This window comes from Panicum virgatum, chromosome 8N (genome assembly GCF_016808335.1).
Source record: "Panicum virgatum strain AP13 chromosome 8N, P.virgatum_v5, whole genome shotgun sequence".
Lineage (NCBI taxonomy): Eukaryota > Viridiplantae > Streptophyta > Magnoliopsida > Poales > Poaceae > Panicum > Panicum virgatum.
The window spans coordinates 43840081-43862497 of record NC_053152.1 but is presented as its reverse complement, the minus strand read 5'-3'; the positions used below and the strand labels follow the sequence as shown (position 1 = coordinate 43862497).

The window sequence follows — 22417 nt, the reverse complement described above, 5'->3', positions numbered from 1 at the left end:
CGGCTGTTGGTATCTTCATGCAAAGGAAAGCTTGATTGATGACTGCCGCAAACTTAATGATGTTGTTGCGGCCGAAGATGGCATTGTATGGGTAGGCTATATCTACCACGTCGAAGGTTATGAGCCCTGTTCTCTGGGTGTTGCCTTCTCCGAAGGTCACATTCAGTTCTATCTTGCCTAGGGCCTCGATCCTTTTTCCTCCGAAGCCAATGAGTGGGTACTGAGATTTGTGCAACTTCTTCTCTGTGAACCCCATCTTGACGAAGCATTGCCAAGTAAGAACATCTGCGGTGCTGCCGTTGTCGATGAGGATTCGACCAACGTCGTTTCCCGCGAAGTGTACAGAATTTCTGCCGATGTTCGCGCGGATGACGAGGGGGTCGTTGTGTGGGTAGTGTTGAAGCTGGAGGTCGGATTCGGAAAATGTGATTGGGACGTGGGGCCAAGGAGTGCAGATATGTTTTCCTTCACACACATGTGAGATTGTGCGCAGGTATACTTTCCTCTGCCGCTTCGTCTCATGTACAGGCTCGTTTGACACGCCGGAGATGGCATTAATGACATTTACCGTGCCCCTGACGGGACCATTGGCTCTTTCTGGGACTGTGCCGTGTTCTAGTTTAGGTGGTGGGGGAAGATAGGTGGGAGCTTGTTGTGTGGGTGGTGGGGGAAGTTAGGTGGGAGCTTGTTGTGTGGGTGGTGGGTGCCATGTTTGGTGTGGCGCCAAAGGGGTTAGGATTTGTGGTAGGTGAGGTGCCGAAGGGGCCGGAAGGGCTGATGGGGTGTATGCGGGGTTGTAGTGGAAGGTTGGCAAAGAGGGGGACAAAGTGTGGTATGCTGAAGTCCAATGGCTTTGTCGCGAAGGCTGCCACTGAATTTGTGGGGGTGGGCCTCATGACTGGTTATTGTGAGTGTAGTTGACTGGCTTCAGATGTTGGGTGTTTGTGGTTCGGTCGAACTCTTCTTTCTTCTCCTTGACGAGGGGGCAGTCACTCGTCCAGTGACCATTGTCTCTGCCACGAATGCAGCAGTATGGTACTTTCTGCCTTCGGCCGGAGTTTTCTTTGCGGCCGCGGTTGGAATTGCTTCGGTCGCTCCTCCCTCCTCTGTTGACTTGCGGCCGGGAGCCACGGGCTTCGTCACCGGAGACCGTGTTCACGGCTTTCGGGGTCTTCGCTTGCTCAGCCTGATATGGCTTCTCTCGATCACGATTGCGCGATCTCTTCTCATTCATTTCTTCGATTCTTCGATGCTTACCCTTGTCTGAGATACAGTACTCCTGCATGATCTCGAAGAGCCTGTTTAGGGTCTTCGGCTTGCGACGCTCGAGGTACTCCCTACATGGGCCAAGGCTTAGGCCAGCGATGGCAGCTTCGATGATGGTCTTCTCTGCTACATCTGGGGCCCTTGCGTGAAGCCTGACGAGACAGTGCAAGTACTCTTGCAAGGTGGACCCTTCTTGTTTCAAGTTGTGGAAGTCACATGAGTTGACTTCTTTAGGCTTCAGCGCTCGAAAAGCAGCAGTGAGCTCTCTTCGGAGCTGGTCCTAGGTGTGGATGTGACCACTTGGGAGGTTGGAGTACCAGTGTTGAGCGAGGCCCTTCAGCGAAAGAACGAATGCTTTGACCTTGCAAGCCGGGCCGCCTCCGGTTGCTTCGATGGCCGCTTCGTACTTGAGGAGGAAGTCTTTTGGGTCGGAGTCTCCGTCGAACTGCGGGAGAATAGTTGGATTGAAGCATGGAGGCCACGGGAGCTCTTCGAACTCTGCTGAGAGAGGCGTGGCAAAGCATTGTTGTGGCCGGGGCTGATGCTGCATCACGTACTCGCCTTCCTCTTCGTCCGAGTACAGCTCTTCTTCGACGAGAATGGGTTGTTGGCGAAGCCTTTGGGGCTGCAGTGGCACGAGCTTCGGTGCTTAGCGAGGGGGCTGCATCATTGCCAGACGATCACGGATGGCTTGCCGCATGGCCTTGCATCGAAGCTCTTCTTCTCTGAGCTTGTTGAGTTGTTCTTCCAGCTCTTGCGCGATGAGTTCCTGTTCCTTGCCCTTCGATCTTGTTGTCATCGGTGCATTTGACGTGCCGGCTTGAGCTTGCTGAGCGTGACGCAGACGTTCATTTAGACGTGCGTTGATTCTCTTCATGGTTTGGATGTCTTCGGCACTGATGCCCAGGTCGTGGAGGTCGACCTCGAATTGTCCTTCGGCGAGGTCTTCGACCTCGATGTCTTCATTTTGTTCTTCATTGTTGATGTCGTTGTTCGTCGGGATGATGGCGTTGTTTGTTAAAGACGGGACTTAGGTCGAAGTGTTGGCCTCCGCCGAAGCACCATTGTTGGGTTTCTTCTTCGCTGCCATGTGGTCGTGTCGGAACGAACCGCGGGTGGGCGCCAAAACTGTTGGTGTAAGATACCCTTCGAGATGAAGAAGTACCACAACAGCCCGGGTCGACGAGGGCGAAGCCTCGAGTAAACAGTGACAACCACAATACAGCACGAAAATTAAGGCACAAGTGAAATCACGCTGTATTCAATGTCCCATCACTAGCAGTTACGGGGGTATTTATAGCCGGCGGCTCAACTACCCGCTAGTGTAAATTCCCCGCACTGCCCTTCAACCGCCACAATTACAGAATATTCCGTGGGTTCCCAAGTAATATTACATCAACTGCTATGATAGTGGATTATAGCTGGACCGACAAGTGGACCTCCTTGACTTCGAGACCTTCGCCACCTAACGTCCCCCGCCGAGCCTTCGGGCTAGACCTTCGTCACGTTGGTCTTTCATTTCCCCTTCGCCTGGCCACCCTTCGCCGTCAAGCCAGGTCAGGGTCGTCCCCTATGCCCAGATTTGGGGTCTTCGCTCGGTTGCCTTCACCGCGGGCGCTTCACTCCATGGCCTTCGCTAGCCAGTGATCGCGCGACCGCCTCGTCCTCGGTCTTCGGGTCGCCGCACCTTCGCTCGAAGGTGGCTCCCCCAACATGCCCGCCTCGATTAATTGATTTTCGGAGGCGGTTATTTTTATCCACCTCGGTTAATAAAAAATAACCACCTCGGTTAATTCAAGATATTAACTGAGGCGGTTCGTAATTGTGCCCGCCTCCGAGGGGTTTTGATAAGGTCATTGTTATTTTTTTTTGTAGTAGTGACATGGCCGAGTACTGGAAGGAGAGCGTGGCTCGGCCGGGGGAGGTGATGCTCCTCCGGTACGAGCACCTCAAGGAGGACGCCGTAGGGACACTAAGGAGGCTGGCCGAGTTCCTCTGCTGTCCCTTCGCCGACGAGGAGGTGGCCAGCGGCGTCCCTAAAGTTGTAGCTGCGCTGTGCGGCTTGGACAGGATGAAGATGCGTCCAGGCCAATCGAGACGGTTACAGCATTTTGTTTTGTTGCTGCTTTAGAAACTGATTTGGTTTGCAACAAGATTATTTTTGGTTATCTCTGGCAACATTCTCCACCAAAATTTCCCTATTGACTCAATCTTTGTTGATCTTGGACATCACAAGTAATTTACACTGAAGAAATAGCTAGCAAGTTAATTCCATTATCCAGTCCTTCCCAAATCAAGGAGGCTGTGCACAGATAGAAAATCAAACAGTTGAAGACTGCAAGTCCTTAGCACAAAAAGTACACATAACTAATCAAGACGACCGAACTTGCTATCCTCTCTCACAATCATCATGTTCGAAAGAGCAGTTCTCGCTTCCTGTTTCCAACTTCGCGACCAGACATTCACTACAGCGCGTGCCTTATTCTGGGGCCTTCGTTCCAGCTGCATTTTGCTTGCTGTATGTGGGACCGGAATAGGCGACCAGAGAGGGTGAATGGAAGCCTTCAAAAATTCAGTGATAAAACTAACTCCAATTCACTACCCAATACACCTCTCTTCTAATCGCCAAGATAACACGAGTCAAACTGGTGACATGCTCATCTTAGGAATGATTAGGAATCCATGACACAAAGCGGAAGCCCAAGAAAATCCACTGCCAAAAGGACTCTCCAAACAAAAAGAACAAATACTAACTAAACTTTTTTTTACTTAAGCATGCAAGGGTTAGCTGGCAAAAACAAAACTAATTAAAACAAGCTAAGCAACTAGCAAGGATTATTAACAAGCAAACAGTAATTAACTGATCCTAACTAACTAGGCAAGGATTTACTCCTAAGAACAAAAATTAATTAGCATCAAAATAGAAAGTAAACAAACGTGAGAAAATACAAAGGGAAGAGGCTCACCATGGGCCACGTGCTGTACCTTCACGTGGATCAGACCTGCTAGCAGCGCTAGTGCTCCTGGGCCACCAGCAACGCCCTCCTGGTGGCAAGTGGGCCGCCTGCCCTGCTGCTGGCCTTGCGCCCCGTGCGCCCGCGATCCGCGTGCTGCCAGCACGAGCCAGGCGCTGGCCTCTGTCCGAGCGCGAGCTCGCTCGAGCGCAGTCGCCGCCGCCGCCGCCGGTGGCTGCCTTCTCCCTCGCCCCGGCCTGATGCCGCGGACGCCGTGCGCACCGCTGCTGGCGCAGCGTTGCTTGCGTAAGCGCCGCGCGCGCCTTACGCTGCGAGCAGCTCCTCCGTGCGTCGAGTTTTGCTGCTTCAAGAACAGAAGAACACGAAGAAAGAAGGAAGAACAGACGACAAGATCCGAAAATACAAGTCCAAAAGGAACACGAATCGAATCGAATCAACAGCCCGGAGGGCAACAGGAGGATACGGCCTCCATTCCTTGATAATCCACCATACAAAATCTTAAATCTTCATCTCATAATCTCTAACCCTAAGTCCATGAGAGTGGATGGGAAAAACAAGAAACAACAAGAGAGAGGGGGCGACGGGAATCAGAGGGGATGGAACCGTGACCACCCACCCCTTATCCCCTCAATTCTCCACCCCCAAAAAGACTAATTTACCCCTATTCTAATTAACTAAGGTAACTACGTACGCATGGGCAAAACTGTCCAGATTTCTGTAGATGCATCAGACGGGCACGGCTCCTCTTCGACTTCCCTTCGCCTCGAAGCAAACTCAGAGACGATGCCGCGTGCCCTCCGCTAGGACCTTGACTGCGCCAAGTCCGCCCTGGTTTTGCAGCCGAAACCGGGAAACCAACCACCATTGATGGTTTTGAGGCTCAAACTATTGAAACCGTCTATCTCCGCTAGGCCGCCACGCGACCTCTCTGATGCCGGCACGTGTCGGACCTCCCGCCGCGCTTTGACGCTTTCGAGTCGTTCGCGCGAACCCACCGCACGGGCCGCCTATTTGACTCGCCATCGTCCTCGCCGACTCGGCCCACGTCGCCGCATCCTTTCTTCATGCTTCCTCGTCGATCCGTGCACCATGTGGGTCGCCCGTGACTCCGCCCGGCATCTTCGGGTTCCATGGCCCAACTGTACTCGCGTTCTTCCCGGAACCTTTCATTTGGCGTTCACCTCGCGCCGTCGACTGCCACGTCGCACCCTGCACCTATACTTCACAACCAAGGCAAGCATCAACACACAACGGTTGTCAATCACTCATCACACCTGGAGTGCCCATCACTAGTCTTCAATCTCTCCATTGATGAGTGCATTGACAACACTCCACACAAATCTGATATTTTAAGAAGTAAAACATAAAATGAACTGAACTTCTTCCAAGAGATCCGAAAATCAAGTGAAAAGGCAGAAAAGATCCGAAAGAAGCAAAATCTCAGTCCCCTAAGATAAGGGCAATGGCTCGATGCGACTGAGACACAATCACATGAACTCCTCAATAAGAGGCAGAAGGGGCTCAACACCAATCATGTGACGAAAAAAATTCGACAATCGCGACTGAGACACAATCACATGAACTCCTCAAGAAGAGGCAAAAGGGGCTCAACACCAGTCATGTGACGAAAAAAATTCGACAATCACATGAACTCCTCAAGTAGAGACGGAAGGGGCTCAACACCAGTCATGTGACAAAAAGAATTCGAACAAGTGACAATCGAACAAAAAACTCAAAAGCTCCCCCTGAAACAAAACTCTCCCTTTCAAAAGCAATGCAGGCCCCCAAAGCTCTCCCTTGATAATGCATCTCTCCCCAAGGTATGATTTGTGCAATTCTCTCCCCTTTTTCGATAATGCATCCATCAATGTCCAACAAGTGTTATGCAAAAAGAGTGCAAAGTATGCCATGAAAGGGTTCAACCTACAAAGCTTCTCAGATATACCGAAAGCATTAAAATATGCTACAAGTGAACTAAAACTTGAGAAGCATGTCATAAGCAAGCATTCAAAGCCACCATGAAAATTTTATGATATGATCAGGAGGCGAAAGCATACAATTGAGTGTTTAGCATATTTAACAGATTGATGTCACCATATGAGCAAGCAACTCGCTAAATGATCACTCCGACAAAGATCAACTAGTTCACAAGATCTTATATAAGGATGACAAGTTCTTAACATAAGATCATTGCTAACACATGCAAGGCATTCCTACTCATTTTCAAACTCACTGAAACCATGAGCCTAGTTCTATGGCAAGCACATGTAACAGCAGAGCAACCTGGTAAATGGTTTTTTATTTCATTTAGCAAATGAAAAGCATGTAAACAAACATTTAATGTACGTTTTCATAATTTTGATCATTTTTCAGATATAACATGAATGAACCAAGGTTTATGAGGTGCCTCTTGGCACAAGTGTAGCTCAACATCAAAGCTACCTCAAGAAAAGCAAAGCATGCACAATGATCAGCTATGTGTAAAGAAACAGGCATCCAAACAAAAACTATCACAAGACTAGCAACCCAAGCAAGAGCAAAACTTAGCAAGAAGCTACTTATTGGTGACAGACAGTTATGATTCAGATTCAATTTAAAAGCTCAGCTCACAAGATTTATATCTCTTACCTTCAAGAGCATAAGCAATGCATTGCACAATTACCACAAGCTTAAGTATCAGTTCACAAGAGCATAAGTGAATACTAGAGGAATATAAAAGAAGCTTAGTATGAAACTAATGCTAAAATTTACAAATGCAATGCATAAATCATAAATATGATACAAAACATGAAACAAAAACTAAGTATCTCACATATATTACAAAAGAAGTGAAAACTCCAACTAAGAGGGACGACAAACCCCAAGCTCCCCCCGGAGACGGGCAAAAGAGGCTTGGTCCAAAGGTTTTGTCAGGATATCTGCTACTTGGTGATGGGTTTCAACATGAATCAAGTCTATATCTCCCTTCTCAACATGATCTCTGAAGAAATGATATCTCACATCGATGTGTTTAGTCTTTGAGTGGAGATCATCCAAAGGAGCTGGGAACAGCAGCTAGCTGCGGCAACATATTCGGCTTCTGTGGTTGATTGTGCTACGCTGGATTGCTTGTGGGAAGACCAAGAAACCAAAGAAGACCCCAAAAACTGACAAGTTCCAGAAGTCAATTTCTGATCCAAACGGCAACCCGCAAAATCAGCATCTGAATAACCCAGCAAAGATAGTGAAGAAGAAGCTGAATACCAAAGGCCGAACTCAGGAGTGAACCGAAGGTACCTCATGATTCGCTTGACCGCTTGGCGGTGAGAGATTCTTGGCTAAGCCTGAAAATGAGCGCACAGACACACTGCAAAGTGTATGTCTGGCCTCGTCGCTGTCAAGTACAGCAACGATCCAATTATGCTCTGGTACTCCTTCTGATCCACTGGTTCTCCTTCCTCATCCCGTCCAAAGCCATCACGGTCGACATGGGAGTTGAAAGAGGCTTGGCCTCGCCCATGTTGAATTTCTTCAGCACATCCTTTGTATATTTACCTTGGTGGATGAATGTGCCCTCCTTGACTTGCTTGATTTGCAAGCCCAGGAAGAAAGTGAGCTCTCCCATCATAGACATCTCAAATTTCCTACTCATGGTGTCTGCAAACTCGACAACAAGTTTATGAGAAGAGCCACCAAAGATAATATCATCCACGTAAATCTGAACAATTAGGATGTCCTGCACATGCCTGAGGAGAAACAAGGTATTATCAACACTCCCCATCTCAAAACCGCTCTTAAGCAAAAAGTTTTCAGCCTGGCATAACAAGCTCGTGGTGCCTGCTTCAGCCCATACAAAGCTTTCCTAAGCTTGAACACTCAGTTTGGGAATTGGGAACTCTCAAAGCCAGGGGGTTGCCTCACATACAGTTCTGCCTCTATAACCCCGTTCAAGAAGGCAATCTTAACATCCATCTAAAACAGTTTAAACCCTCTCGAGGCTGCAAAGGCAAGAAAGATCCTAATGGCTTCTAGGCGAGCAACAAGAGCAAAGATTTCCTCATAGTCTATCCCTTCTTTCTAGCAGAAACCCTGTGTTACTAAATGAGCCTTGTTGCGAACAACAAGTCCGTCCTCCCCCTACTTGTTCTTAAACACCCATTTGGTCCCTATAGGATGGCAATCTGGTGGAGGCTCAACTAGGGTCCAAACTTTGTTTCTCTCAAAGTTTTCCAACTCCTCATGCATGGCATTAACCTAGTTTGCATCAGATAAAGCATGTCCAATATCTCGAGGCTCAAAGGAGGCAATAAAAGCAGAATGTGCAAAGTGTGAGATCTGCTGTGAACTACACCTAGTGGTGCGTTCATGCAAGTTACCGATCATTTGTTGAGGTGGGTGACGTCGCTGAATATGCCATGGTGCCTAGCGCTCTGAAGTAGCCTCCCCCTCAACTGCAGCTGGAGCCACCTGGTCATCATCAGTGTCTTCATCCCAAAACACTTGATGGAGGCCTGAAGTAGTCGAAGTTGTGGTTGGGCCCCCAACCAGTGTAGATGAAGCAATCACCGAGGCTCTGCAACTGGCTGATGATTGACTTCATCATCTTCAGTTTCAACACCTTCATCTGCATTATCTTCCTCTTCCTCAAAGATGCTTTGTCCAAGCTCATCGTCACCGGCAAGCTCAAAACCACTGTTTGCACAAGGTATGGACTCATCGAATGTCATTTCACATGTCTCTACTACCCGGTTAGTCTCAAGGTTAAGAGCACGATAAGCACGACTATGATTAGCATAACCAAGGAACAAACCATCAGAAGAACGATACTCAAATTTGTCCAAGTTACCTTGTTTCAAGATAAAGCAACGGCACCCGAAGGATCTCAAATGGCTTACCTTGGGTGCACGCCGGTGCATGAGCTCATAAGAAGTTTTCTCCAAAAAAGCACGCAGAAAATCCGATTCGAAACGTAACAAGCAGTATTTATCTCCTCGACCCAATACTTTCTAGGAGTCCTATGCTCATCGAGCATCATCCTAACCATCTCAACAAGGGTCCGCTTCTTGTGCGCAACAACTCCATTCTGAGGGGGTACATAGGGAGAAGAAAACTGGTGTTCGAGACCATGATCACGACAGAAAGCCTCAAAACGAGCATTTTTGAATTCTATTCCATTGTCGCTACGAATAGCTCTAATGGGGTCATATGGTCGCTCATTCTCCAGCCTCAAAATCAGATCTCGAACCAAACCAAAAACTTCATCCTTTGTCTCAAGAAAGTAGACCCAAGAATAGCGAGAAAAATCGTCTACGATCACTAGAACGTACAATTTCCCACCAACTGAACGCACCCAAGCAGGACCCACAGTGTCCATATGTAGAAGCTCAGCTGGATGGTCAGTCATCACCTGGTTTATAGGTGGGTGAGAGACAACAACCACCTTCCCGTGATGACACGGAGCACAAACCAAATCCTTCTCAAACTTTAGCTTAGGGAGACCTCGAACAAGACCCGATGAACTTAGGCGTGAAAGTAAATCAAAGCTCAAGTGTCCTAATCTCCTCTGCCATTTCCAAAGCTCAGAAGAAGAAATGGCAACCAAGCACTGTGAAGGTCCAAAGGAAGTAGAAAAATTAGCACGAAAAATCTAACCCTCAGGGATGATTATGCACACAAGCTCGCCCTGGGAATCAAGTATCCGTGAAGATCCATTCTTGAAACGCGCCTCAAAGCCTTTAGCAAGTAATTGCGAAACCGAAAGCAAATTGTAACCAAGAGGTCGAACAAGTGCAACACGTTTGAGAGTAACTGTTTCACTCACCTTGATCGCACCTTCAGAAACCACCTTACCTTTGTTGTTATCCCCAAAAGTGATGTACTCCTTTGTACTCACGGGGGTAAGGCTGGAGAACCATCTAGGATTTCCGGCCATGTGATGAGAACATCCAGAGTCGATCAGCCACATGTCCTCCAGCCCTCCGACCTACATCAGTAGCGGGAATAATAGTGAGCAAGGGCGCCGACACTGGGGTTAGTAAAAGAAGTGTTGTACCAGTGTCGAGCCATCTACTCAAAAATGGGGTTAGACATATCTGCAAATTCATTTCTCCTTTGAGGCTGATGGCCACCACGCGAAGGAAAGCATGGTCCAACGAACCTCTGAAACCCAAATCTACGACCGTGATCCCTAAAACCATATTGACCATGATTCGGATCACGCCTAGCATGTTCTCCCCTACTTCTAGCGTAACCCTATTCACCTCTATGAACACCACAAGGAGGGGGAAATGACTCAGGACCATGTATACCATGACTAGGGTGGTACATGTCCTGGTTCCTCCATTGGCGCTCACGTCTCCCAGCTCTCTTATGCTGGTAGCAGAACTCAGCCAGGTGACCATCTCTCCCATAGTGCTCACAATGAAACCTCACTCTCTCAGGCTGTGGGTTCACTTTGGGTTCAGGCTTCTTGGTCTGTGGGTTAGGGAATGTGAAGGCTCTGATTTTCCCATTGACTGGGGCTTTGGTTTGAAAGGAGGGCTGTTCTTGGGATCTGAGGTAGTGCCACTCGAGATCCACACAGTGGGTCTAGTCATTCTTTGTGGCTTTGGATATTCTTGGGCAATGTCTGGGAAGGTATCAAGCTTGTTCTTCAGGTGGTTTGGCTTCTCTACCCAGACAGGTTTCTTTGGGACTTTTGGGGATGGTTGGATAAACACTCCATCTTTGATTGGGATAGGCTTGGAGGTGGAAGCATGGGTGTCACTCTTCTCAGCACTCTCACCAACACGCCCATAAACCCAATGATGATTCAGATACTCAATGATTTTCCCAACCCCAAAACCATCATGCCTCTTGAACTCGCTAAAAAGCATGCCTAGTTGTGGTTCCCTACTGGACACCCAATTCAAGACTATTCTAAGGTATTTATTTTCTTCTTCAGTCAAAGCTTGGATAGCCCGCAACTCATTCAGCTCATCCACTCGGGCTAAGCACAACTTGCATTTAGGAACACTTGATTTCTCAAGTTCTCTGATCTTAGCCCGAGCCTCATCAAGCTTTACTCTGGAGAGTGGGACAAGTGTCAAAAGCAGACAACAAGACACGACTAGCCTTAAGCTCATCCAAAGACGCCCTAGCAACATCTCTTTCTTCTACCAAAGTAGCACATTTAGATTGCAAACCTACTAAGTCTTGCATATGAGTAGTACATTCAGAACATTCAGCAGAATCAGACTTAGCAACTCCAGATTGAGCAGATTTCAATTAATCAACTTCAGATTTAGCAGCTTTAAGCAGCTCAATTTCCTTAACAGCATTTTCTAGATCAACTTTAAATTGAACATGCCTAACCTTGGTGTCCTTAATAAGCTTGTTGCGACTATCCAGAGCAAAAGTGAGTTCCTTAAACTCAAGCACAAGATCCTCGTAGGTTCTCACCTCGGACTCATTCTCAGAGTCATTGCTGTCGTCAGTCTTCTCATCCTTAGAACTCTTGGCCATCAAGTAGTAGCCGTCGGGGTTCTTGTTGGTGGCGAAGTAGCAGAGGCCCGACATGTTCTTGGTGGCCTCTTGATGATGATCTCCTCATCACTTGAGCTCGAGTCGCTGGATGTGTCGTGTGGTCGCTCACGGTGGCCGCGAATGCACGCTGCTTACGGTACTCCTCCGCGTACTTTTTTCTTCTTCTTGTGATCCCCATTCTTGTAGCTTTTCTTCTTCTTCTTGTGATGCCATATGAGAAGATACATGCTTGTCCGAAGGGATGCATGTTGTTTAGGAAAGAACATGCAGACACAAACTACTGTACAAAAATCTCGGTGACTGGAGGTAGATTCTGGTGATGGTCAAAAGAAACAGCTCAAAATCCCCGTGAAAATCATACGGTACCTTCCATTCATACCGAGAATCCAACGTCTGTTCATGACCGAGGATTCAGCACAACAGATGAGATGGCACAAAAATGGCAAATGCTACCGTCCTTAGAAGATGATACATCCATCCGATGGCGAAGCATGGAAACATTTTGACAGGCGTCACACAATGAAAGCTCTGGAGGCTCGAAATGTACATGTTGCGTTGGCAACAGATGGATTCAATCCTTATGGAATGACGGCTGCTCCGTACAGTTGTTGGCCCGTGTTTGTTATCCACCTCAACCTCCCCCCTGGAGTTATCTTTCAACGGCAGAACATATTCTTGTCATTGATAATTCCTGGATATCCGGGGGATAATATGAGTGTGTATATGGAGCCTCTTATTGATGATTTGCTCCATGCTTGGGAGGAAGGTGTATGGACATATGACCGAGCTACAAAGACAAACTTCAAAATGCGAGTGTGGTACATGTACTCCCTGCATGACTTGCCAGCGTATGCGATATTCTACAGCCGGTGTATGCACGGGAAGTTCCCTTGCCCAGTATGCAAGGCAGCTATGAGGTTCATCTGGTTGGCGAAGGGTGGCAAGTATTCTTCGTTCGACAAGCACCGACAATTCCTCCCTATTGACCATCCATTCCGACGCGACATCAAGAACTTTACGAAAGGTGTCGTGGTTGATGAACCTCCAACGCAGATGATGTCAGGTGTCGCGGTCCGTGAGTGGTTACCATCGCTGAGGGTTAAAGAAGGTGGTGGTTTTGTGGGTTATGGCGAAGAACATGCCTGGACTCAGAAGTCGGGCCTGTGGAGTCTCCCCTACATGGATGATCTTCTTCTTCCTCATAACATTGATATGATGCACTCGGAAAAAAATATTGCTGAGGCACTCTGGGGTACAATCATGGACATTCTTGATAAAACAAAGGATAATGTTAAGGCCCGAGTGGATCAAGCTAGTTTATGCGATAGACCAAAACTGAATTTTCCGCCACCCAAAGATGGTATGAAATGGAAAAAGCCTACAGCTGAATTCGTCCTGAAAAAGCACCAAAGGAAATAAGTACTAGAATGGTTCCAAACTTTAATGTTCCCCGATGGGTATGCAGCGAATCTAAGGAGAGGGGTGAACTTATCTACTATGCGAATCAATGGGCTGAAGAGTCATAACTACCATATATGGATTGAGCGGCTTCTTCCGGTGATGGTTCGAGGCTATCTCCCTGACCATGTCTGGCAAGTGCTGGCGGAGTTAAGCAATTTCTTCCGCCAGCTATGTGCTAAGGAGTTGTCTCGGGCTGTGGTTGAATAAATGGAAAAATTGGCCCCTGTGTTGCTTTGTAAGTTGGAGAAAATCTTTTCACCCGGCTTCTTCAATCCGATGCAGCATATGATTTTGCACCTCCCGTATGAGGCATGGATGGGGGGGCCTGTTCAGGGCCGTTGGTGCTACTCGATTGAGAGACAACAAAATATCCTTCGAACCAAGTGCAAAAATAAATGCAAAATAGAAGCTTCCATTGCAGAAGCATACATTTTGGATGAGGTCTCCAGCTACACAACAAAATACTATGGTGAAACCTTTCCAAGCGAGCACAATCCACCCACTCATTACAATGAAGCCAAAAATGAAACGAACCTCAGCCTCTTCAAAGGGCAACTTGGAAGTGCAAGTGGTGCGACTCCTAAGGCCTTGCTCAATGAAGAGTTGCGCACTATCATGATATATGTGTTGACCAACCTAGTGGAAGTCGAGCCGTACATACAGTAAGTTCTCAACAAACTATTTCCTCGTGTATTAACTATTCTGCATCCAACCCCCTTTACCTCTCGTTTATATAGGGAATTTACTCAACAATTCTGGCGTCACCGAAGAGTTCCAACCCCGCACGAAGTTGACACCCTTTTTAAGTCCGGTGCGGGACAAAGAGCCCCCGATTTCATTTCTTGGATCAAGCACAAGGTATAACAAATCCTCATACTTGTTAGACATTTGAAGTTCCTTGTCCATGTGAATAGTATAACAAACCATCATGCTTCTACCTGCAGGCCCAAAATGATGCATCTATGTGTCCCGAGTTGAGACAAGTTGCCAATGGTTGTGCCTATAGGGTCTTGTCATACTCCGGTTATGATATCAATGGATATCGCTTTCACACAAAAAAGCCACGAGCAGAGTCGGCCCAATCGAAGAACCACAAATTCCAGAGGTTGTACGACAGCCCTTGATGGGGTCGAGTATTATGGCATAATTGAAGAAGTCTATGAACTCACATTTTATGGTTGCAAACCTCTTAAGCCTATCATATTCAAATGCCATTGGTTTGATCCTAACGAAGTGCGATGGACCCCTCATCTCGGCCTAGTCAAAATTCGCCAGTCATCAGTGTATCCAGGAGACGATGTCAATATTGTGGCTCAACAAGCCATGCAAGTTTATTATCTCTCATATCCGTGCAAAACCGACGATCGCCTTACGGGTTGGGACGTTGTGTATAAGGTATCACCACACGGTAAAGTACCTATTCCAAATAATGAGGATTACAACATAGACCCAAACACATATGATGGGGAGTTCTTTCAAGAAGATGGTTTTGAAAGGCATTTTGAGATAGACTTAACCAGAGTGATCGAAATGGAAGTACACGATGATGAAATGGTTGATGACGAGGACGCTGGTGAGGAGGTTCGTAATGCGAAGGACCTAGAATTACTTGAGCGATTACAATTAGGCAATGACAATGAGGATGAAATTCCACCTTTAGAGCACGGGCTTGAACTTCTCGACTTGCGTGATAGTGATGATGAGACATATGATCCAGCTAATCCCAATGAAGATGATTATTTCTAATACATGCATGATCCGTACTAATTGATTTATTAATGTTGCTTTTTAATTATGTCACATTTATTTTCTTTCTCTTTATAAGATCATTTTGTATATATGTGCTGATTGGTTTACTATTCTTAATTGCAGGTGATTGAAGAAAGATGTCGGGCGGCGGACTTCAACGATCGGTCGCCTCACTGTATAGAAGAATGATGCCACACTCGGATGCTGGTGAGGGCTCCGATAGGAGTTCCGGGTTGGGGCGGGGTAAGGGTCGAGGGAAGGGTGGACCCAAGAGGGGTCGAGGGAAGGAGGAGGAGGAGCCTGCCCAGGAGCAGGAGCAGGAGCGGGAGGAGGAGGAGTGGCAGGCGGACGTGCAGGAGGAGGTGGGAGTCGTCTAGTGCTGAGGAGGAGGACACGGCCGAGGATACCTGTACGCCGGCTGTCTGGTTGCGAGGTCCCTCGCGACTCCCAGATAGGCCGATACCTGTTGCCTTGCGCCCGCTGATTCGACCGTGCGGGGATATGTAAGTAATTTGACAGGTTATTACTACCTTTTTCATTTCCTAACACGAAAATTACAGTACAAACTAATATTTTCTCTTAATCAATGGTTGCAGGAGTTGGGCTGTCCTCAATGGCGGTGCTCACAAACGCAAGGACAACGGCATCTTGGGTCTTTTGTGCAGGGAGCAATTCCCAGGCCTGGTCCACTATCAAGGACGGTACGAGCCGGTCTGGACGTGGGACCACTACATCGCCACCAACAACGATCAGTTGGATCGGAGCGGCAGAGCCTTTGAGAACAAGGCAGAGCGGGTAAAGGGCGAGCTTTGGGTAAGTTTTTCCCACCCAAAAATGGTGAATACATCACATTCATTCAACATTTTTTCAATGATGATATGATCCATCGTCTTTATATGTAGGATTTTTACAGGGGTGATGAGGGATACGAGGAGCGGGCGGCGATTGTGGCTGACAATCAATGCATTAAACTCATCAAGGACATGCATTATGAGGCGCAAGTCTAGTGCGTCATCAACTTTTGTGCACTTTTCCTAAATCAGAAGATCGGGAAGCCTGAGGCGAGAGAGTTGAAGCTGACCCGAGAGCAATAATTACATGTAAGTTTAAATTTATTATAAGATTAAAAACATTGTTAAATGTCTCTCTTCTTACTTGTCATGCATTTGATCATGTGTAGGTTCCTGCGTGGTGGTGTCGTAATGATACCGTGTGCTGGGAGCGCATAGTGGACAAGTGGTTTGACCCGGAGTAGCAGGAGAAGCACGACGCTGGCCGTCAGCGGCGATTGCTGATGCCAGGTCCAGCGCACCATCAAGGCAGCCTCAACAGTGACGAGTACAGGGCTAGATGGGTACACACTACACAGACTCATTTCTCTAATCTAACGTTCAATTCAGCATAATTTGTAATTAACTTCTTCCTTTTTCGCAGTCGTCCTCACATCAAGGACAGGAGTGCACCCCGTTCGTGGGATGGGCTCTGGACCGCAAGGGCAAGGTGACTTCCAACGTCACCTACAACCCTGACGACCCGCCCTCGGCGTACAGCAATTCGTCCGTCCACAGTCGTATCCAGGCACACACAGAGATGGGAAGACAGGTCCATGGGCCAGACTGGGATCCGAGGACCCAGCCCCTTGATGGAGAAGTCATTATGAGGGTGGGAGGAGGCAACAAATATGGGCGCTACTATATTGGCGACGGCCTTGTAGACACGGCCAACACTCCCACCCTCTCCCAGATTCGAGCGAGGAGCATGGCCAATAGCCCGGCCATATGCCCACGGCTGTCCGCGTCGCAGGTCCAAGTGCAGGAAATTCAGGTTATTTCTTATTTATTCATAGTTCGTTAGTTTTGTACATATATTTGATTTGCATTGTAAGATTGTCATGAAATATTGTAGAACCAAATGTTAGCGCAAAAGGCGGCGTACGAGGCGGCGTTGGCCGAAGAGAGGAGGTTACGACAAGAGAACGAGCAGAAGTAGGCGAACGAGATGGCCTAGATGTACAACTACATTCGAGGTCTTTCTGTCGAAATGGGTATTCCTATCCCAGCCATGCAATTCCCTGTGGCTCCTTCTCCTACTACTCCTCCGGTGAGTATCTTGAAAACCCTTTAGTTTCTTTTCAAGTATTAGATACTTAGAGAACTTTAGACTTATAGATTGTGACTTACATTACTCACTTAACGATTTAGGGGACCTACATATTTAGACTTGCTTAGATTTACTATCTTACATTTTTTGCAGAATCTATCGGTGGCATCAAATACGCCAGAATTGTCGCCGGGCATCTCACCGACACTACCCCCACAGCAGTTGTTCCCACCTCAGCTCGGCGTCCCACCACCGTTCGACGACCCACCGCAGCCATAAACTTGTTTATCTGTGCACTTATGGACTTGTAAACTTTGCATCGGGCTTGTGGATTTGCATTGAACTTTTAGACTTTCTATTGCACTTGTGGATTTGCATTGGACTTGTACTTTGTATTGAACTTGTGAATTAGCAGCTTTGTATTGCACTTATGATGTTTGTTGTCATATATAATGCCTTGCATGTTGTTTGTGATATATTTATTGATATATGTTGGAGTGTGGTCCTTTAAACCTAAAAAAACAAAAAAAGGGTTTCTTCGGTCACTTTGCCGTGTGCCGTCGCCATAGCACACGGCAAAGTGACCGTATGGGATGGCTTGGAACAAGACTTTGCCGAGTGCCAAAACTCAGCACACGGCAAAGTGACCATACTTCGCCGTGTGCCCCTGGAGCAGCACACGGCGAAGACACGAGCTGTGCTGTGTGTCTGCTCTCAAGACACACGGCGAAGCCTTGAGCTTTGCCGTGTGCTGAATTTTGGCACACGGCGAAGCCGGGATCTTCACCGTGTGTCCACGGCGTAGGCACACCGCGAACAGCTGCCGACGCCGTCAACTGGCCGTGGCGGCGTCTGCTCGCTTTTTTTCGCCGTGTGCCTATATATACACACGGCGAATAGTTTTGCCATGTGCCCGACTATTGGCACATGGCAAAGACGGTCTTTTCCGACCCCGTGGCTGCCATCGGCGAAGTCTTCGCCGTGCGCCTACGGGTCTTCGCCGTGTGTCTCAGGCACATGACGAACTCGTGGTCTCCGGTAGTGATTGCTGCACTCACCCTTTCTATTATAATATAAACCTTCTTTCTGCTATAGCTGATGCTGATATAAATGCTCCTAGCTTGCATATTTTTGCTGGCAGTTTTTGCCATGTGCTCATGATGATGTGATTTAAGGAGCTGATTCTGAAAGCTCTGATTCTTAACACTTATATGGTTAGGACATATTGCTTTCTGCATAATAGCATCCATCTTTCTAATCTAATTTTTGACTGAATATTTACTGTTCTTATATAGTTTGTACGATACTCCTAGAATGAATATTTCAATTTCAGGGTGTAATGGCTACATGCAGAGTCCATGGCCCTCCTGGCCTTTTCTGGGAAATGAAGCTGCTAGGCCAAAGTATTTCCTTGCTTCACTCGAAACATTGATGGAACTGCCTAATGAGATATATCAGTTATAGGATTGCTGTACTCACCCTTTCTATTATAATATAAATCCTGCCAGCAAGATTGTATTTAGTTCCTGCTCAGTTTTTTCTTCCTTTCTTTTTTTTGCCCACCACTTCATTCATTCTTATTTACTTCAGTTATCATAATCTGTACCTCCCTGATGCACTATGATACGAGTAGTATTTTCGGATGTGTATAGTGTACCAAAACAATAGCCAATTGCAAGCTGACAGTTATGAAACTACTCTTGTAGTGTTCAGGTTTTGCAGCATCTCACCTTAGGCTAGGAGAAGAACCCTTTTTTAGGAAAAAAAAATTCCCTGATTCTATTACCAATTCATCTCTAACCGTGTGCCACCTATATGACGACTTATGCTTCTATGATTTACTTTATGGTTTAATTGATTCTGATGTATTATTTAATATAAAACATTATAGAAAATACATATTCCATTTCTTTACCTGAAAAAAAATTACTGCTTTCATCTGACAATTATTTGATGGATCTATTGCTTCTTGCTATTTTTATTATACTACCTCCACAACTGTATGAGTTATGTACTCTAAATTTTGTACATCTATATGCAACTTTATATTAATTTACACCTTGATTGATTGATTTGGTTTTTGCAGGTTGCGTGGCTTATCTTGAAGAATTTAGTCCACTAAACTACATATACAAGGTATGTTACCAATCGACACAATCCTTGCATACCTCTGCTGCTCTTACGATCTTTATAGTCCAATGTTTTAAAGTCAATGGGCATCAGAATGGACTCTTTCAAGGTAAGTTTAGGCTCTGCTAATTTAAGTGCTATTCGATAAAGATTCTTTACAGCTCTCAAGCTTTTCATGGCACCTCTTCAATAGTGGTATCAAATGTTCTGAAAAATGTGTTTACCTATAAGAGTAAATTCACCAGTCTTGACTCATGTGCTACAAAGTTTCAGCTATTTCTCTTAACCTTCAGAGAATAGTAAGTAGGTTCATCGATTGATTAGGTATGTAAATTTCTCACATGTACGGACAATGCTCACAGCCTGTTTGGTCAATTGACCAAGAAAGCTGCCATTTATTTCAAAATAGGGCTAAGGCTACGTCATCTTCACAATATAATACTTATTCTTTAAAAACTTATGTTCACTCGGTTATTCTGATTTCCAAAATGAAATAAGTGCAGCACCTCATATTTCCACTCCAGTGTGTGCAGGTCAGCTGGTACATATGTTCAGACACAAGCATGGATTATCTCCAATAAAGAGGTCAGTCCTCTCTGTATGAAATTATTGTACAAAAAAATATCCTTGAATTATTAATATGGTTTCCTTATTGTTATTACAATCACCAAAGTCAATTGGGTTTGACATATATGTCATTTTTTTCATATACAAATGCAGAGCTTGCCATTTGAAAAGGATCTACATGGTGGTGCAAGAAGTGATCCTGTCCAGTCCAGCAATGAGAAGGTGAAAGTGTCAACCTGTGTAAAATTAATATTGTTTTGTATTTACAATATGTTGTGTTAAACCTATATATCCTAGCCAATAAATTGCAAATTATTCAAAATGTGCCTACACCGACCTCTTTTTTTGATTTGTCCACAGCTGCTGACATGCTGCTCTGATCTAGCTACATAAAAAAGGGCATTTGAAAAAAAAACAGTTAGTTATTATCTACATTGCTCTTTCATATGGCTCAAATAAATAATTTGTTGATTTCATCCTGATCCAGTGACCATGTCACATTTTATTGATGGAATGTAGCTTAACATTATGTCAATCTTGCAAAGTATATGTCATCGATGTGTTTGTGTTCGGATTTTAGAATATAAGGGCAACTGCTGATTTCCAAAATGAATCTGTTACTTATAATTCTGCCGTTGTACTACTTTACTCGAGAATTGTGAACAACCATTTTTCCCCATGATGGCTGGTGCATGCACTCCAACTGGTTCGTCAACAGAACGTCATGTGCATGCTTTAGGTAAACTTTGTTAGCTACGACGATGGGTCAACTGAAGTAGAGCCACCCTGCTGAAGCAATGGATATGTTATTTTGAGATGCATCCCATAAGCATGCATTTAAATTGTTTTATCCCTTTCTAAAATAGTGAACATTTTATTATCCTATTGTGTGATTGCAGTGTATTTTATGTCTGTTAATTCTTTGTTATGCAAGTAAGGGAGGAAAAGAGGTAAGCTGATGTGCATCTCACCCTTTCTAAAAACACAGATACTACCTTGAGTGCCATTGTACATAATTGTGCCAGTGTATTTGGATTCTATTATAGTAAATTATTAATAATAAATAATAACCTAGTAGATTTAATGTATATGCATGCATATTTCGACCACCACAAAAAGTTCATACTACTACAGCTTAAGACGCTTATTACATATAAATGCTCATAATCTTTGCTTATCTTATTAAAAAAATGAGGGCGCGCCAAGGCACGCGCAAAGTACTCGTTTTGATTTATTTCTTCGCTCTTTTTCAGGAGGCAGCTCTGTACGTGGAGAGCACCAAGACGGAGGAGGAGGCAATCCGGATCTTCACGGAGGGCCTCAAGCCCGAGCAGGTGGCCGCCGCCGCCGCGGGCGTCACGAAGTCCAGCTCCATGGACTCCTCGTCCAACGACGACGTCGACCTCGGCTCCTCCGACGGCGCCAAAGGCTGCAGCAGCGGTGGCAAATTAGCTGGCGGCGGCCGCCGTGGTCATCACCGCCGCTGCTGCTGCGCCGTCGTCGACCGGGACGTCGCCACCGCGCCCTTCTAGCTGTAGCTAGCTTCAAGCTGCAAAGCATAGTTTAGTTATCTTCCATTTTTTTATCCTTTCTCACCCCCCCCCCCCCCCCGCTGGCCTGGTTTGCTTAGATCGAGGAGCCGGCGAGTTTAGCCTGCTGCTAAGTTAGCACGGCAAGTTTTGGTTTTGGAGGCCCACATACGGCTGCCAAGAGCTAGCGTTAGCGTGTAAATACAACAAGTACACTATTACACTTTTTTTTTCTTCTTCCCTACTAGTACTACTTTTCAATTCCTTCTGCTTTTGTTAATTTGTCACTGGCCTCTCCATGCATCATGCATGGCTTTGAGTGTGGAGTATCCGTTTTGCAATATATTTATGTATACACTGATATACACACGGCCGGCTAAGTTGCAGCGATATGTAGTAGGCATATATAGCTTTCTTTCCGAAAGATTCGAAATGTACTGCGTGGTTGCTGATGGGGAGAAAGCCGAAACGTTCATAGGAATAATTATTGTCATCAGTTTCCATGTTCTCAAGGGATGTGCTTGTTGTTTCTTTTTGCATTGCCTTTGGTTTTATTTGGATCTCCTCATACTCGGCACAATAAAATAGGAGTATTCTGTTTGTTCGCAGACATGTAAACACAATTTGATTGGAAAAATTGCACTCCGATCTTTTCATTGTTTCACATTTGACATATTTGACGTTTTATTTTTATTTTTAAAAAAAAGATTTGACGTTTTATTAATAACCTAGACAGACTTTTAAACCTTTGGCCATCGATAGCTCTTAAAGTATTCAGTCTGAAAAGTATTTGCATAGATTTATTTTGAATACCACTTTCATAGCTTTATGTATTTGTTTAGACATTATAACTATTTTCTAGCAAATTCACAACATAATGATCAATGTGTTATATACACCTTAAAGAAAAAAGTTAGCGGCATCAAATATAAAAGATCGGGAGGAGCAATAATGAGTTATAACAAAGATTTTTTTTGGGGGGTATGGTTGTCTTTCGAATCCTAGGGGCCATGTTTTTAAAAATAAAAAGTGCGTATAGTTGTTCAAGAGGTTGGAAAGAAAATAGGCTACGTGGTTTTGTGAAGTGGCCAAAGCTAGTCACCCTTTTCTTCAGTTGAGGTATCGTTTAGTTGGGTT

At 45.8% G+C, this 22417-nt stretch overlaps 1 protein-coding gene and 1 long non-coding RNA gene across 2 annotated transcripts; both read left to right on the top strand.

Moving 5' to 3' along the window:
* Nucleotides 1-3148: 3148 nt before the first annotated feature.
* Nucleotides 3149-4481, top strand: LOC120685110. Its single transcript, XM_039966948.1, has 2 exons — nucleotides 3149-3353; nucleotides 4267-4481. Exons 1-2 carry the CDS (start codon nucleotides 3149-3151, stop codon nucleotides 4479-4481), a joined length of 420 nt encoding a protein of 139 aa, XP_039822882.1.
* A 14723-nt stretch (nucleotides 4482-19204) lies between these two features.
* Nucleotides 19205-20073, top strand: LOC120684531. The gene is made up of 2 exons (XR_005679337.1): nucleotides 19205-19769; nucleotides 19905-20073. It is a non-coding gene; the product is annotated as an uncharacterized LOC120684531 (long non-coding RNA).
* Nucleotides 20074-22417: the final 2344 nt, after the last annotated feature.